The following is a 15,342-nucleotide window of genomic DNA, read 5'->3' as shown; positions in this document are numbered from 1 at the left end:
CATAATTTAGCAAATGGTTCTTGTCTAGGCCTCTTAAGGAGACTTTTTCCTTGTTAATGTGCCTCCTAGTTAGCCAGAGATAGGCCAGTTTATTTCCATAGCCTTTAGAGCAAGGGTGGGGAACCATTTTTCCTGCCATGGCCCATTTGAGTATTTATGAAATAATTCACACATTATACAAAATTAAAAGTTGTCTCTTAATGTTGCTATGAAAAGAGCTCTGGTCACCTTGACTGGACCAGATCAAAGGCTTTCACTGACTATATACAGCCTGTGGGCTGTATGTTGCCTTCTTCTGCTTTGGAGGAAGCTATAATGAAAAGGGAGCTATAAAAATGTTCCCAGGGGGGAGTCGGGCTGTAGCGCAGCGGGTTAAGCGCAGGTGGCGCTAAGCTCAAGGACCAGCGTCGTCAGGATCCCGGTTCGAGCCCCCGGCTCCCCACCTGCAGGCAGGTCCCTTCACAGGCGGTGAAGCAGGTCTGCAGGTGTCTGTCTTTCTCTCCCCCTTTCTGTCTTCCCCTCCTCTCTCCATTTCTCCAACAACAACGACATCAATAATAACTACAACAATAAAACAACAAGGGCAACAAAAGGGAATAAATAAAATAAAAAAAAAAGAGATAAAAAAAAATGTTCCCAGGGGCCAGGTTGAGCACATCTGGTTGAGCACACATGTTACAATGTGCAAAGATCCGGGTTTTGAGCCCTTTGTCTCCACCTGCAGGGGGAAGCTTTGTGAGTGGTGAAGCAGGGGTGCAGGTGTCCTCTCTCTCTCCCTCTATATCACTCCCTTCCCTCTGAATTTCTGTCTCTATCCAATAGATAAACAAAGATAATAATAAAAAAAGTCCCCAAAGCATTAGTCCTTGTGTTGACGTTGAGAAATTAGAAGGAAATTGCCCTAAGGAGATGGGGTAGGGGACTTTTACCCTCTACAGACTCAAGATAGAGTAAGCTATATGGTTCAGAGGCAAGGCATCGTGGTTTGGTGTGGTCTGAAAATAGCTGAGGAAGGTGACAGGAGGGTGCTTTCAGAGCATAAGCACGGTGTGTATGGAGTGCTAAGAGACTTCATTCCAAAGACTAGTGGATATGTACCATGTATTTAAGAAACACAAGTAGTAGCAATTATAGACTTTGTTATAGGTTGGAGTCAGTGACAATTTTCACGTTTGTGATGGTTACATAGGATAGATGACTAAAAATATTAATTGTGGTTGTGGAGGGAGCTCTGGACTGGATTTGTAGTTGTTGAAACCATAAGTGTTGGTGCTTTTGAATTCTTACGATTGTCTAGGATGAGCTTAGGGGAAGTGAAGAGGGCCAAGGATGGTACCCTAGGAGTTACTAACACTTTTAAGAAGCAGAGAAAGGAAGCCAAGAAAGTGACAGAGTGGGCTGGTGGAGACTGCGTGGTTATTGTGCGAGAGACTTTCATGCCTTAAGGCTCTGAAATCCCAGGCTCAGTCCCCGGCATCGTAAACCTGAGCTGAGCAGGGCTCTGGTCTTAATGTCTGTCTACCTCTTTTGCATTCTCTCTCTCTCGGCCTCTCTGTCTCATAAATAAATGATAAAATAATAATAATAGTAATAATTAAAAAAATGACATTGTGTGTTAATGTCAGCTGTTACTACTAGCCAAGTGAAATAAAAGCTTAAAAATGCCACTGAATGTTATTTGGGAATTACCTCTTAACATTGATGAGAACAGTGTTAGAGAAATAATGAATGCGTTATAGACGCAATGACAGGTGTATGGGGATAGTCAGTGGGAATAAGGAAGTAGTGGACACTGTAAGTACTGTAGTGATGTTTATAAAAGGAAAGTTCACTGAAGTAAAGGAAAAAAATGGACCATAATGAGCAGTGATGGAGGAGGCAAGAATTTTTTTAAACAGGTGAGAAATTTTTAAAAAAGGGGAATTAATACCTACAGTTGACAGTAAATACAGTGGTCAGTACATGTGTAAAAATTCTCGGTTTGCTGCAGTGTGCTCTCCCAGCCTAGGTCCTCCTCCACCATCATGCACCAGGACCTGACAGCGCCCCACCCCTCACCCCTACCCTGAGTCCTTCACTTTGGTGCAGTACACCGCACCTGGGCCATGTTCTGCTTTGTGTTATTATGTCTGTTCTATTTCTCAACTTCTGCCCATGAGTGAGATCATCCCATATTCATATCCTTTTCTTTCTGGCTTATGTCACTTAACATGATTCCTTCAAGCTCCATCCAAAATGAGGTGAAGGTGAATTATTTTTAATAGCTGAGTAGTATTCCAGTATATATATCTCACGATTTTCTCAGCCACTCATCTGTTGTTGGACACCCAGGTAAAAGATTGTTAAGCTAAGGATGGAATAAAGTGAATAACTGCAGGAGATAGGGAATGACTTACTTACATGTAGACTAGAGGGCAAGGGACTATCTCTGTGCACTCCCCCCGACCCCTCCCTTTTTAACATCTTATATAATGGGGGAGAATGAGACAGAGTATCCTACTCTGGCATGTGTGATGCTGGGGATTGAACTAAACTCGTACTTGAGGGTCCAGCATTTTATCCATTGTTCCATTTCCTTGGCTATACTCTCCTCTCTCTCTCTCTCTCTCTCTTTCCCCCTCCCCCCTTTTTTCTTTAAGATAGAGAGGGACACACACAGAGAGAGAACACTAGCATCTGCCATGGATGGTGCTCCCATGTGGTTTGAGGAATTGAGCCCATACCCTAAATATGGGGAAGTGTTCACTCTTTTTTTTATTTTTTGTGCCTCCAGGGTTATTGCTGGCGCTCAGTGCCTGCACTACGAATCCACGGCTCCTGGAGGCTACTTTTCCCCCCTTTTGTTGCCCTTGTTGTTTTATCGTTGTTGTGGTTATTATTATTGTTGTTGTTATTGATGTCATTGTTGGATAGGACAGAGAGAAGTGGAGAGAGATGGGGAAGACAGAGAGGGGGAGAGAAAGACAGACACCTGCAGACCTGCTTCACTGCCTGTGAAGTGACTCCCCTCAGGTGAGGAGCCAGGGTCTCAAACCAGGATCCTTGAGCCGGTCCTTGTGCTTTGCACCATGTGTGCTTAACCCACTGCGCTACCTCCTGACCCCCAGTGTTCACTCTTATTAGGTGAACTGTTTCCCTGCCTCCATAGGTATTCTTTGGGTAAGGGTAAGATCTCTCACACTGCAATAAGGAGAAAGAATAGATGTATGCTTAACAAATTTTATACGGATGCTCAACAAAGTTTATAAATAGAATTGGTTTTTTTTTTTTTACATATATTTTACTGCAAAAACTATTACTCTCTTCAAGCTTCTGAGGAAGAAAGACATACTAAGCATATCTTTGTTATAACTGTCAAACAGGAAAGTTCACCATCCAGGGCACAGTCTCCTCCAGTACCTGCCAGAAAAAATCAGCTCCGTGCAGAAGGTAGAGTTAACTACTAAACTTGCAATCTGTCCTGTAATATTTCTTTAACTTTTTTATTTTGCCATATTATAGAATGGTACAAAATATGTGTGTGTGCATATGTCAGAAAATTAATAGCACATTTTTACAAAAAAAAATAGTCATGACTTTCACAACAGTCTAATAAATCTTGTATCCCTTCCCCCAGCTCCCAGCTCTTCTCATTTATCTCATTTAATATAACGTTGCAACAGAATTGATATTGGTGCCCTCTCCATTAACCTTGACTTAAGTCTCACCGGTCTTTACATGAGTCCATTTGCACATGCTTTTGTTTATGTGTGTGTAGCTCTATGCATTTTTATCATGTATGATTTATATAGCTGACACAAGATCTCAGTACAGAGAGTGTTAATGGCCACAGAGGAACTCTTGTGCTGTTCTTTTATAGATGTTCCTCTGTCTCCACTCCCAAGAATATTTCTTGACTTTGAAATCCCTGTATCCTGACAGATGTGTGCATTTTGACCAGCTGTTTTGCCACATGCATGTCTCAGGCTCAAACCTGGCCCCCAGTGCATTAAAAGAAGCTTTTGGGGAGTCAGGCTATAGTGCAACGGGTTAAACACATGTGGCGCAAAGCGCAAGGACCGGCGTACTGGCATAAGGATCCCGGTTTGAGACCCCGGCTCTCCACCTGTAAGGGGAGTCAATTCACAGGTGGTGAAGCAGGTCTGCGGGTGTCTGTCTTTCTCTCCCCCTCTGTTCCCCATCTCTCTCCATTTCTCTCTGTCCTACCCAACAATGATGACATCAATAACCACAACAACAACAGCAAAAAGAAAAAAAAAAAACCAACAAGGGTAACAAAAGGGAATAACTAAATAAATATTAAAAACGAAGCTTTTGGTGTTGTGGTGTCCCTCTTCCTCTTCCTGTCCCTCTTCCTCAAAATAAATAAAATGAAAAGAAATGTATGCATTAATGATATTTATAAGCATTAACTATATATGTAAAAACATTAAGAATGTCCTTACTGAGCATTTTAGTTTTTATGTCAGGTTATATTTTAATATTTACATTTTTGTTCTCGTTCGTGTCTCTTCCTTTCTTTTCCTCAATGGGAATGAACAGAGGAGAGAAAAAATGTGATCATGGAGTTATCCGAAATGCGCAAACAGCTTCGCAGCGAAGAGCGGCGTCTGCAAGGGCAGTTGCTATACATGGACAGTGATGATGATATTCATACGAGGCAAGTTTCTGGGTGGATTTTTAATTTGTTACTGAGCTTCTTTGTGTTCACGATTAAGAGTTCTTTGCCAGTCAGAACCTATCCAGTAATTTTATAGTTTTGAATTAATTCACCTTTATTAGAATGAGATTTTGCACAGTTGAAAAGGTTTTTAATAGGTTGTTGGCGAAATTGTAATGGCCTCAATAGCCTTTTCTCCCAAAAAGAAATTAAAGCCAAATAATTAAATTTCAGTGGGAAGAATTGGTGATATATGGTTTTGTTTTTCAATATTTATTTATTTATTTACTTATTTATTTATTTATTCCCTTTTGTTGCCCTTATTGTAGTTATTGTTGTCATTGATGTCATTGTTGTTGGATAGGACAGAGAGAAATGGAGAGAGGAGGGGAAGACAGAGAGGGGGGAGAGAAAGATAGACACCTGCAGACCTGCTTCACCGCCTGTGAAGCGACTCCCAGTTGGGGAGCCGGGGCCTTGAACCGAGATCCTTACTCTGGTCCTTGTGCTTTGCGCCACGTGTGCTTAACCTACTATGCTACCACCAGACTCCTAGGTATATGGTTTTTGAGTGTATTTATATATATATATATAGTATGTGATAGGTTTTCCTTGAAACCTTTGTTAAAACAGTTCTTAAGGAGAATTTTTTGATTCACATTTCTTCAGTCTTACATAGATAAAGTTGTCTTTGTAAAACATTCATAGTTGAATTTCTCACTTTGAAAATATGGAACATTTAATGTGTATTTAAATATGAAATATTTAAGTCAATCATTTTATCATCCTTTTTTACTGTCAGTGATATATTTGTGGTAGTAGTGATGGTGACAAAGAGGTTGGGAAAAAGGAAGTAATAGAAAAAAGACAAGAAGTGGTACTTTCTTGGAAGAAAATAAATATTACCCCTGTTCATGAAGTGCTTAATAGAATTGGACCTTGTGAGAAATAGTATTGGGAGCAGGACATATTTCAAGCTCTATCTGTAGGGTGGATTGTTTAATTTCATTACAGAAAATCAGTGAGTAGAAAATAATGGACTAAAAAAATAATACAAGGCATAGACTAGACAGTTATAGTAAATAACCTCTTTACTTTTAGTTTCATAGTCCAGAGAAACTATAACTGTATCTCTGTTCTCTCTTGTTGTTGTTCACCAAAAACCCAGAAGAAAACTCATTTACTGAGCTTACAGCCTGTTACACCAATTCCTTAGGTACAACAAGAACATATTATTAGTTAATCAGGTACCAGCTCTCTGAAAGCCCACTGTATGTGTATAGTTTCGTGCATGTATGATTTGTATAACTGTCATGCAAAATGGAATCCAAACGTGCTCCATTAGCACAAAGTGTAGAATTAGTACTGAGGATAATACCCACTGTTTTGGGCAGCTTCATCATAATATATTTATGCTTATAGTTTAGTTTAGACTGAGGGGAGGCAATCTTAGTGGAGTTTCTAATAAATGTCAGGTTCTTTGCTATGTACTTCTCAATATACAATTTAACTTAATTCTCATACTTAGAAAAATGGTATCTGTTCGTTACAGTTTGTGAAATTAAAGTCAAACTGCTAGTAAGTAGTAGAGGTGATCTTTGAGTTTTGGTTTCTCTAACCTTAAAGACTATTCTCATATCATGAACATTTTAAGATGAAGTTAAATCATTTCTTCTAGTAGAGTACTTTGCATTTAAGCATTTTGAAAAATGACAGTGAATTCATAGATGCCATATTTTAAAATACAAATGATGGAAATAATTTTCAGATATTTTTTATTAAATTCTGTGATGAAAAATGCCAGATTTATTGTATAAGGAGTTCCTTTTGAACACATTCCCATGAAACAAATGTCATATAATTGATCATTTACCTATAGGAAAAGAGAAAGAAACCCCATGGATATATTTGACATGGCTAGACATCGGGTACAAGTCCCTGTCAGGAGACAGTCACCCAAGGGCGTAGATTCTGCTACTTTTCAGAATATCCAGGACTTTAATGAACTGAAGGATAGAGGTGAGTAGAATACAGCTAGTTTAAAGATAAAAGTAGCATGTTTCACCCATATTCAAGTATCCCTAGAGACATTTGTATCCTTTTTAAAAAGTAAATAATCATTCTGTTTTTGTCTATAGAGCCAGAGTCTTTATATGCACGATGTGGTGACTTTGGTTTTGTTGGCATGGAGAAACACAGGTCCTCACCAGTTTTATATCATGATGCCATGTTGTAGTTGCTATTCTTTTTTGGCATAAAATTTCCCAGTTTTCCACTTAACAGTACAACCCCCACTAGGTCCTCTCTCTTCATGTTCCAGGACCTGAACCCTCCCCCTACTCATCCCAGAATCTTTTACTTTGGGGCAATATAGACCACAACTAGCTCAGCTACTCAAACCTGCTGTTGCTATTCTTGGACCTTGACATAGATGAGTTTTAAGACTCATTTCCTCCAATAATGACCATTAAAGTTCCAGCCAGTGTCTTACCTATCTTGCTTTTTGGTATATTTTTAAGGATCAGATCATAATTGGCCAATTATGTTGTTTTCACTTACCATTTTTGTGAAATTTTGTAAAATCTCCTTTGAAAAGCTGATATAACTGAACTGTGTTATATAATTATTTCCGGCATCAGATTCAGAAACGCGAGTCGATCTAAAGTATATGTACCCAGATCCTCCAAGAGATCCTTATACCTTAGAGATACAGCAGCAAGCCCTACTAAGAGAGCAGCAGAAGAGATTGAATAGAATGAAAATGCAGGAAGGTTCTGAAGGTAAGAAAGAGAGTCATCATCATGTCAATTGTTGTGGTTACTATTTTGCTGTCACTGGAGTTTCGCTGCTCTGGGCATACTCTTTTCATATGGAAAGATAGAGGGAGGAAGGGAGAGAGAGAGAGCACAGCACCTAGACTTCCTCCTATGAGGTGGGGACTGGGCTTGACTGGGTCATACACGCGGCAATGCAGGTATGTTCTCTAGGTGAAGCTATCTTGCTGGTTGTCAAGTTATTAGTGGATTTTAAAAGTTTTTTGTTGGTGGGGGCCGGGCAGTGGTGCACGGAGTAAGAACACACAGTACAAAGCACAAGGACCCGTGAGACAGAGTCCCATTGATAACTCTGGAGGCAGAAACAAACAAAAAACCAAAAATTTTTTGTTAGCTGGGGAGATGGCATAATGGTTTTGCAAAAGACATTCCTGCCTGGGGCTCCAAGTCCCCTGTTTAATTCCCATACCGCCATTAGCCAGAGCTGAGCAGTGCTCTGTTCTCTCTTTGTATATTGCTCTCAAAATAAACCTTTTTTGTCAATGATTTTTAAGATTACATGATTATAATTCTACATCAAACCCACCCAAAGTTTTATCCTCGCAGCCCCCACAACCATATTGCTGTTTTTTTTTCCTTCTTTTTTTCACTAGAGCACTGATCAGCTCTGGTTTTGGGTGGTGTGGGGGATTGAACCTGGGACTTTGGAACCTCAGGCATGAAAGTCTCTCTGTGGGGGTCGGGCGGTGGCGCAGTGGGTTAAGCGCATGTGGCGCAAAGCGCAGGGACCGGCGTTAAGGATCCCGGTTCAAGCCCCCAGCTCCCCACCTGCAGGGGAGTCGCTTCACAGGCGGTGAAGCAGGTCTGCAGGTGTCTATCTTTCTCTCCCCTTCTCTGTCTTCCCCTCCTCTCTCCATTTCTCTCTGTCCTATCCAACAACGAATTGCGTCAACAAGGGCAATAATAATAACCACAACGAAGCTACAACAAGGGCAACAAAAGGGGGGGAAAAATGGCCTCCAGGAGCGGTGGATTCATGGTGCAGGCACCGAGCCCAGCAATAACCCTGGAGGAGGAAAAAGAAAAAAAAAAAAAAGAAAGAAAATCTCTCTGTATAACCATTATGCTACCTACCCCCACTATATTAATTTTTTTTTATATCATCTCTCTTCCTCTTTCTTTTGTATTGATTTCAGTGTCAGGTAGGCTTCCTCCAGTAGCAGTTCTGACCTATAATCTCAGAAATGACCTATAAATTTCCATTAGCTTGATTGGGACTGTAATTTAGAGTTTGACTGGGCCTCAGTCACTCATTATAGCCAGAAAGATTGAGTAATGTGATCGGGTCCAGTGACAGCTGTATGAGGAAGTAGGAACAGCAGGAAGGAATGCTGGACAAACACATCTAGTACCTCACTGCACCTCACTTCAGTTTGCAGAAATGTCTGTGTTTTAAGTTTTGATGTTGCATAAAATCTGTTGAAGTATCAGGGAGTCGGGAGGTAGCGCAGCAGGTTAAGCGCAGGTGGCACAAAGTGCAAGGACCGGCATAAGGATCCCAGTTCTAGCCCCCGGCTCCCCACCTGTGGGGGAGTCACTTCACAGGCGGTGAAGCAGGTCTACAGTTGTCTTTCTCTCCCCCTCTCTGTCTTCCCCACCTCTCTCCATTTCTCTGTGTCCTATCCAACAACAACAACATCAATAATGACAACAATAATAACTACAACAATAAAACAACAAGGGCAACAAAAGGGAGTAAGTATTAAAAAACAAAATCTGTGGTCCGGGAGGTGGCGCAGTGATAAAGCTTTGGACACTCAATCATGAGGCCCCGAGTTCAATCCCTGGCAGCACATGTGCCAGAGTGATGTCTGGTTCTTTCTCTCTCCTCCTATCTTTCTCATAAATAAAGAAAATCTTTTTTAAAAAATCTGTGAAGTATCAGACTGGGCTGTGGATGTTTCTGTGTAATGAATCCCAGTCTGTATGTGCTAAGTACGTCCCGTGAGTTCAGGTACTGACTGATGCTTAGGGAAAATGGTGATGAGCGAAGGCTCTGCTACTGTCGAGGAGTCTTCACGGTTCTGAAGAAGTTCAATGTGAGTGAGAGCCATGAGTGCTGCTGGAGAGGGCTCCTCGCGCCTAGATGCTGAGTGACACTGCGTGCCTCACCGGAGCATCAGCGGATGCCTCTTCCTTTCTGACCCTCGCCCCTGTTTTCACCAGCCTTGCCAGCCTTAAGCTAGTGAGGGTGGCTGTGGAAATTGAGCCGTGAAAAGTAACGGGAACAAGAAGAAATGGTACTGCCAGTTATTTTGAGACAGATTTTATGTATTTACTTTTATTTAAGATTTTATTTATTTCTTTATCTATTTATTTATTTGCCTCCAGGGTTATCTCAGGGGTTTGGTGCCTGCACCACAAATCCACTGCTCCTGGAGGCTTTTTTTTTTTTTAATATTTATTTATTTTCTCTTTTGTTGCCCTTGCTTTTTTTTTAAATTGTTGTTAGAGTTATTACTGTTGTGGTTATTGATGTTGTTGTTGTTGGATAGGACACAGAGAAATGGAGAGAGGGGGAGAGAAAGACACCTGCAAGACCTGCTTCACCACCTGTGAGGCGACTCCCCTGCAGTGGGGGAGCCGGGGGCTCGAACCAGGATCCTTACTCTGGTCCATGCACTTTGTGCCACGTGCGCTTAACCCGCTGTGCTACTGCCCAACTCCAGGAGGCTATTTTTTTTCCCTTTTGTTGCCCTTTTTTTTTTTTTTTTTGTCATTGTGGTTATTATTATTGTTGTTATTGATGTTGGATGGGATAGAGAGAAATGGAGAGAGGAGGGGAAGACAGATGGTGGGAAGAGAAAGATAGACACCTGCAGACCTGCTTCACCTCTTGTGAAGCAACTCCATTGCAGATGGGGAGCTGGGGGTTCAAACCGGAATTCTTATGCTGGTCTTTGCGCTTCGCACCATGTGCACTTTACCCGTTTCACTACCACCTGATTCCCAAGATTTTATTTACTTATTTATGAGAAATTATAGGAGAGAGAGAACGAACCAGACATCACTCTGGTACATGTGCTGCTGGGGATGGAACCCAAGACCTTATGCTTGAGAGTCCAAAGCCTTATTCACTGTGCCACCTCCTGGACCACTTAAGACAAATTTTAGACCCTGCCTTGGATGGTTGCTCTGACCTACAGGATATGAGGCATTTCCCCCCCCCCACAAAACGACTCTGGCATAATACGATGCTGGGGCTTAAACCTGGGACCTCTAAATCTCAGTCATGTAGGTAGGTCTGGTGTGCTACCGTTGTGCTGTCTCCCTGAAACCTGATACAGGGACTTCTACAGGGAATATTTTCCTTCCATTTTATACCTAATTTTTCACAATGTCCCCATAGGTCCTCCTCTGACAGCAAAACAACCCGAGTTCTACTATAAGTTGTCGTACATTGTAGGGAGAGAAGAAACAAGTGCAGTCTTCAGATTTTCACCCAGTTTGGTGCCAGTTTCCTTTGGTTGACCCAAATGATGGTCTGATCTGGTATGATCTGGTTACTGAAGCAGATTAGCCTACAAGTCGCACACAGGTGGATGCAGATATACTCTGACACTTACAGTACTTGTCCTTGAAGCAGGTGCCCACATATTCCAGCAACTACTGGAAGAATTCATGAGATTTTGGTTTAACTGTAATTTCTTATCTTTTTAAAATTTTTTTCATGTTTATTTATTTTTCTTTTGTTGCCCTTGTTGGTTTTTATTGTGGTTGTAGTCATTGTTGTTATTGATGTCATTGTTGTTGTATAGGACAGAGAGAAATGGAGAGAAGAGGGGAAGACAGAGAGGGGGAGAGAAAGATAGACACCTGCAGACCTGCTTCACCGCCTGTGAAGCGACTCCCCTGCAGGTGGGGAGCCAGGGGCTTGAACCGGGATCCTTATGCCGGTCCTTGCGCTTTGCACCACCTGCGCTTAACCCGCTGCGCTACCGCCTGACTCCCTGTAATTTCTTTTTCTTTTTAAATTAAAAACAAAAATTATTTATAAAAAGGAGATACTGACAAAACCATACGATAAGAGGGGTACAACTCCTCACAATTCCCACCTCTTTTAAAATTTTTTAACTATAATTTCTAGTTGCAAAAAAAAAAAAAAGTCATAGTATTTCAGTTCTTAAACATTTTCTAACTGTATTTGTTGTCCACTGATTAGTTAACTTGGATGCCGATGCCGTGCCAAATGCCAAAGCGCGAAGCTACAGAATGGTAAGAAATTAGAATGTTTAAGTTAGTGGGGAGGGGTGGCTAGAAATGTTTAGGAATATGGTGAGTATTCTGATTTTGAAATCTTCTCAGTGTGCTACAATATGTAGAGGAAGTATATTATACTGAGAACAATACTCAGGAGCTAGGTTCTTTTAGTCTATAGGTTAGGTGGGTGACTTCAGGCAAGTGTCACATTTTTCTTTTCTTTTTTTTTTCTTAGTAATTTAATATTGATGTACAGAATTATAAGATAACAGGAGCATAATTCCACACCTTTCCCGCCACCAGAGTTCTGTGTCTCCATTGGAAACTGTATTATTCTCCCAAGATCACAGATATTGCTGATTATTATTTCTATTACTGTGTATTTTATATATATACACCCATATTTTTCTGTGGTCTTACCTTCTTTTCTGAGTCACCACTTAACTAATTCTCAGTGTCCTAACCTTGCTTTTTACCATGCTGGAAAGCAGGAGCCAGTCAGTGGAGGATGGGTGCAGGGAAGCAGTGAAAGTGGTGGTACACCAGCTTTCCATGTGACTTTTACAGGTGACTGCTTGACTCCTGGCATCACTATAAGCCAGAACTGAATAAAGCTCTTTTCTGGTCTCTCTCTTTCTCATTAAGGACCGGAGTTGGTGTATTGTCCCCAAGCAAAGTAATGTGGGCAGGGAAGGACGGGAGGGATGTGGCGGTCATGGTGGTTGTGGTGGTCGTGGGGCTTTGTGGTCCTGGTGCACGGTGGTGGAGGGAGACCTAGTTAGGAGTGACACTTTGCAGACACCTATCAGGAGGAAATGAGAATTTGTCCTTGCGTGTCAACAACTGTACTGTAAACCATCAGCCCCTGAATAACATGGAGAATGAAATAAATAAGGAAATTGGAGGATAAGACCAAAATCAAACCTTTAAATCATAAATTCTATAGGAAAAAACAGTAATATTAAGGAGAGTTTGATTCAATATGTGAAAAAATTCAGTAAAATAGAAGAATTTTCTGATAACCAGTTCTGCGTAGTGGTGGAATGTGAATATTCTAGTAAATCTCAGAATGTGACAGGAAGGTGCAGAGATGCAGTCAGGTGACTTTGAGTTCTCTAAAATAGGAAGTACTGTTCTCTGCAAGTAAATTTAAGTCTCCTCTCAGCTAATCAGTTCAACACTTGCAGTATTTTCTCCCCCAACTCATGTCCAAGTTTTTCTGTGCTATGTCTTTGTGGTAACCACTGACACATAAGACTGCCATTATCTGAGTGGATGCTTCTCTCTCCCGTGGGCCTCTGATCTATTTCAGAGCAAAAAACTCTTAGTCAACCTATTATCACCAGTTTCTAACATGTAAGTGCACTCTACAGATTTAGTGAATGAAGGGAATCTCACTAGAGTTGAGAGACGTTTAGTGTTTAATTGGGTTCATTGCTTCACACTGCTTTATTTTTATTAGCAGTATATTTTTTTAAAAAAACTTCACTTCAACCAGAATGGGATAGAAAGGAGTTAATTTAGGGAGTCTTTGCCTCTCAGAATCGCTAGACTTAAGTCCTTTGTTGTTGCTGTCTCTCTTTGGTTGAAAGTGGTACATGCTTAGCCTCTCGTAGACTTTCTGGGTATTGAAATGCAGGGAGAGGGAAGCAGCCCCTCCTATTCCATCTCCCCAGCCCCTTTGGCTAAGGTTAGTTTTAGTGCAGAGACACAAGACTCTTTGTACAAATTTGTATTTTTTTCCACATAGGTCATTAATATTATGATGTTTCTTTTAGCCCAGAGATGACACTAATGATTTCTTGAAAAATTCATTATTGGAATCAGATAGTGCTTTTATTGGTGAGTATATTTAACAATCTTTTTCTAAAACAGTTTTCTTAATGCTTATAAAGTGGAACTATATATATATATATACAGACACAGTGTGCAAGGTGATAACACAGGGATATTGCCTAGTAAATACGTAATACCAAATAGCACCCGGCTGAGTTCACATACTACAGTGTGCAAGAACCCGCTTTCAGGCTCCTGCTCCCTACCTGCAGGGGTGGTGCTTCAGGAGCAATGAAGAAGATCCGCAGGTGTCTGTTTCTCTCCCTCCCTTTTCAGCTTTTCTCTGTCCTATCAAATAAAATAGGAAGGAAAAAGGAAAAGAAAAAATAGCTGCTAAAAGTGGTGGATTTGTAGAGCCAGCACCAAGCCCTAGTGATGATTTTGGCAATACGATAACTTAAGGTGAACTTTAGGAATCATAGGACGGATACAGGAAGGTAGTGAGCACAGTGTTGTATCTGAATGAAAAGGTGAGACTGGGGAGTGGTGAAATCATGTATATGTGAGGCCCTGGCTTGACAGAAATAAATCTTATTTTTTCACCAGGATTGGTGGAATAGCCCATCTCAGAAAAGAGCCTGCTTTGCCTGTGACAGAAGCTTGGGACCCCATCTCCATGTCATTAAGGGAAACTTCTTAATGCTGTGGTGTCTCTCCTTTCTCTGACTCACCCTTTCTACCTAAAAAAAGTTGGCTCATCCAGTAAGACACACACGTCACCTTGTGCGAGGACCAGGTTTTGAGCCCCGGGCTACTCCAACTGGGAGAATTTGCAAAGGAAAGCTTCATGAGCAGTGTAACAGTGCTGTGCTGTGCTATGGCACCTCTCCCCCTCTAGCTAGGAATAAGTAAAAAAAAAAAAAAAAAAGAAAAAGAAAACCACCATGAGGGGTAGAGAGAGTCACAGAGACATGATGCCTCAGTGAAGCCCCAGATGCAAAAAAAAAAACAAAAAAAAAAAACAAGAAAGCCCACAGCTAACATTGTATTAATGGAGGTTCTAGCTAATCAATATGATGGAAATAAAGGAACAGGAACTGTAATGTATCACCTAATGACGGATTCCCGTATCTGTGTTCTAAGAAAGTGTCACCAGATAGTTCTGCCATTATGCAAATTACAGAGTACAATGACATAAATCTAGATAGTAGAGCATACGGCTATATGGCACACCTAGGCTATATGGCATAAGCTGTTGGGATCATTGTAAGTACAGTTTGTCTTTCATCAAAATGTTTACAAGCACTGTATGACTCTATACGAAGAATAAATCAGTGCACAGATGACATGATTGTAGATCTGAGACTGCCAGCGGTGAGGCTCCCTGGCACTAACAGGCATTTACAGCAAAGTTGCAGGATGATCTGTTACTGTGCCAGAAGAACTGCTCACAAAACCATACATACCAAATGTTGGTTAAGGTGTGGGGAAACTATTAACTTTCTTACAATGTAAAATAGTAGAACCAATTTTGAAATTTGGTAGTGATCAAAGTAGTTACTATTGTGCCCAACAATTTTAATCCTAGGGATAATCAAACCCCCTTCTATAAAAATGAAAACATGCAGGCCCACACATACATGTATCTGAAAGTCCATAACAGCATTACTAATCACCAGTTTTTGGTCTCGGAATGGCTTAGCAACAGAGTACAAGTCTTGGCATTGTGAGGTTTCCGGTCTGATTACAGTGTCTCAAGAGTGGTGCTTTGACCTCTGTCTCTTAAGAAATAACCCTTTAAGAAGGTAATTGCCAACTAGAGACAGTTCAAATGTCTTATCAGTTGGTAAACTCATAGGCTAAATGTGTAGT

At 41.0% G+C, this 15,342-nt stretch overlaps 1 protein-coding gene across 1 annotated transcript in view; it reads left to right on the top strand.

Moving 5' to 3' along the window:
- The window catches only part of CSPP1 (centrosome and spindle pole associated protein 1), a 108,046-nt gene that overhangs the window by 85,118 nt on the left and 7,586 nt on the right, over nt 1-15,342 (top strand). The window contains exons 23-28 of the mRNA XM_060200582.1: nt 3,363-3,429; nt 4,543-4,661; nt 6,538-6,679; nt 7,300-7,440; nt 11,657-11,709; nt 13,473-13,536. Coding sequence (XP_060056565.1) covers nt 3,363-3,429; nt 4,543-4,661; nt 6,538-6,679; nt 7,300-7,440; nt 11,657-11,709; nt 13,473-13,536 — 586 coding nt within the window. The remainder of the gene's footprint in view (nt 1-3,362; nt 3,430-4,542; nt 4,662-6,537; nt 6,680-7,299; nt 7,441-11,656; nt 11,710-13,472; nt 13,537-15,342) is intronic.

The sequence above is a fragment of the Erinaceus europaeus genome, chromosome 1, assembly GCF_950295315.1.
Source record: "Erinaceus europaeus chromosome 1, mEriEur2.1, whole genome shotgun sequence".
NCBI classification, from domain to species: Eukaryota; Metazoa; Chordata; class Mammalia; order Eulipotyphla; family Erinaceidae; genus Erinaceus; species Erinaceus europaeus.
The sequence above is the reverse complement of the archived record's forward strand: the minus strand, read 5'-3'. Positions and strand labels throughout refer to the sequence as shown.